Genomic DNA, 1839 nt, shown 5'->3' with positions numbered 1-1839 from the left:
ACTTCTGGACATGGTATACCGCAGTGATGAGAAGGAGAAAGCTGTTCCTCTCATCTCTCGGCTCATGTACTATGTTTTTCCATACCTGAAGAACCACAGGTAAGTACTGATGCGTTGTTATCTCAAAGTAGCAGATGTGGACCCTTCAGTGTTAATAAGAGTTCCTCTAACTATGTCTTTGTCTCGTCTAGTGCCTACAACATGCCCAGCTTTGAAGCGGGTGCTCAGCTGCTGAGCAGTCTGAGTGGGTATGCCTATACCAAAAGGGCCTGGAAGAAAGAGGTCTTTGAGCTCTTCATGGACCCCCTCTTCTTCACCATGGATGCCTCCTGTGCACCCAGGTTAGTTTGTTTGTCTGTTGGATGGGAATTTAATTCAAGAGAATTATGCACCACTCTTCTACAGTTAGGAACTTTTGGAATATGAAAAGATATACACACATAGAAGAGACATAATAACTTATATAAACAGAGGTTTAGCCAGAACCTACCTTGGAACGCTCCAACAGCATAATATGATGGATTTATTTAGATATTGTCTAGGACAGTTAAACTTGTGATCCCTTGTGTAATAAATGACATTCTATCCATTCAAACTCAAACCAAAGTATTGTGAGCGTGCAGATTGTGCTCTAACACATATAATTGTTCAGACGTTGGATTTTATTACCAGAGCTTACAGAAGGATGAAAATGAAGGAATGTTTTTGATTGGTCGCCCAAATGGATTAGGTGTTCTCAGTTCGTATTTAGTGTGGGTTCTGTTTAATCCTACAGATGTTTATTACTATGCCAAAGCTAAGGACACATACCCCATATCTTCATGAGAGAATGAAACTGTCTTGTCTGTCATGTGTATTTGATTTTATTACACAAATGAAGTTAAATTCATCCAATTTCTCCTGTCCTCTGCTTGACTTCCCTGTGTTCTCTATAGTTGGAAATCCATTATTGACCACCTGCTGACTCATGAGAAGACCATGTTTAAAGACCTCATGAGTGAGTACAGCCTTTAGGAAATGTTTGCGATGTCGTAAAGATACAATTGTCTTCTAGAGGTGTGAGCAAATCTGTGATACAGAAGGTTCATTTATTATTTTGGAGTAGAATGAAACATGTTGGGAAAGGGATGTACAGTGATGGTTGTGAAAATAATCAATTCATACAAAAGAGAATAAAGTTCAACCTTCCCAAGGATTCAAATAAGTCATGTATTGAAATTATTTTCTAACCGGTGCAGTCAAAATATCTCTTCTGGAAGTGTCATGGTCAAATTGTAGAGATGTTTTTGATTATTTGCTGTTACAAACCATTATTTATCTGTGATGTAGGCATGCAGAGTGGCTCCTTGAAACTGTTTGCTAATGTAGATCAGAAACCCATGCTGCTGAAGCGCCAGGCATTTGCCATGTTCAGTGGAGAAATCGACCAGTATCATCTCTACCTGCCCCTCATCCAAGGTGTGGTACTGCTACCACTACTGAATGATTATTTAAGTTTTTATCTAACTAAAAAAGAGACATTAAGATTGATTGTGTTCTTTACCGATTATAAAACCCTCTTCCTTTCAGAGCGTCTCACGGAGGCTTTGCGTATGAACCCTAGCCCTGCTGTTTTAGCCCAGATGTTCCTGATGTTTCGTGTTCTCCTGTTGCGGATTTCATCCCAGCATCTGACATCTCTTTGGCCAATCATGGTGACAGAACTGGTAAGAACCTGGGTTTATACACTGGGCCAATACTGTATCAGCGTCTATTTTAATTATTATAATGGATTTTTTTTTCTTCTTTTTTTTTTCTTCAGATTCGCATATTTGCACGTCTAGAGAAAGCTCTGCAGGT

The 1839-nt window shown here is 39.4% G+C and overlaps 1 protein-coding gene across 1 annotated transcript; it reads left to right on the top strand.

The window, feature by feature from the left end:
• Nucleotides 1–7: 7 nt before the first annotated feature.
• LOC111663572 (protein DOP1B-like) lies at nt 8–1833 on the top strand (the record flags this gene model as incomplete). Its single annotated transcript, XM_023417811.1, has 6 exons — nt 8–99; nt 192–341; nt 936–997; nt 1330–1458; nt 1570–1706; nt 1802–1833. Coding segments are annotated over exons 1-6 (599 nt in total), but the record flags the coding sequence as incomplete, so codon positions are not given.
• Nucleotides 1834–1839: the final 6 nt, after the last annotated feature.

The sequence above is a fragment of the Seriola lalandi genome, unplaced genomic scaffold (genome assembly GCF_002814215.2).
Source record: "Seriola lalandi dorsalis isolate HSWRI2012SDOR001 ecotype SW California unplaced genomic scaffold, Sedor1 jcf7180002001053, whole genome shotgun sequence".
Taxonomy (NCBI): domain Eukaryota; kingdom Metazoa; phylum Chordata; class Actinopteri; order Carangiformes; family Carangidae; genus Seriola; species Seriola lalandi.
This window is presented reverse-complemented; position numbering and strand designations above follow the sequence as displayed.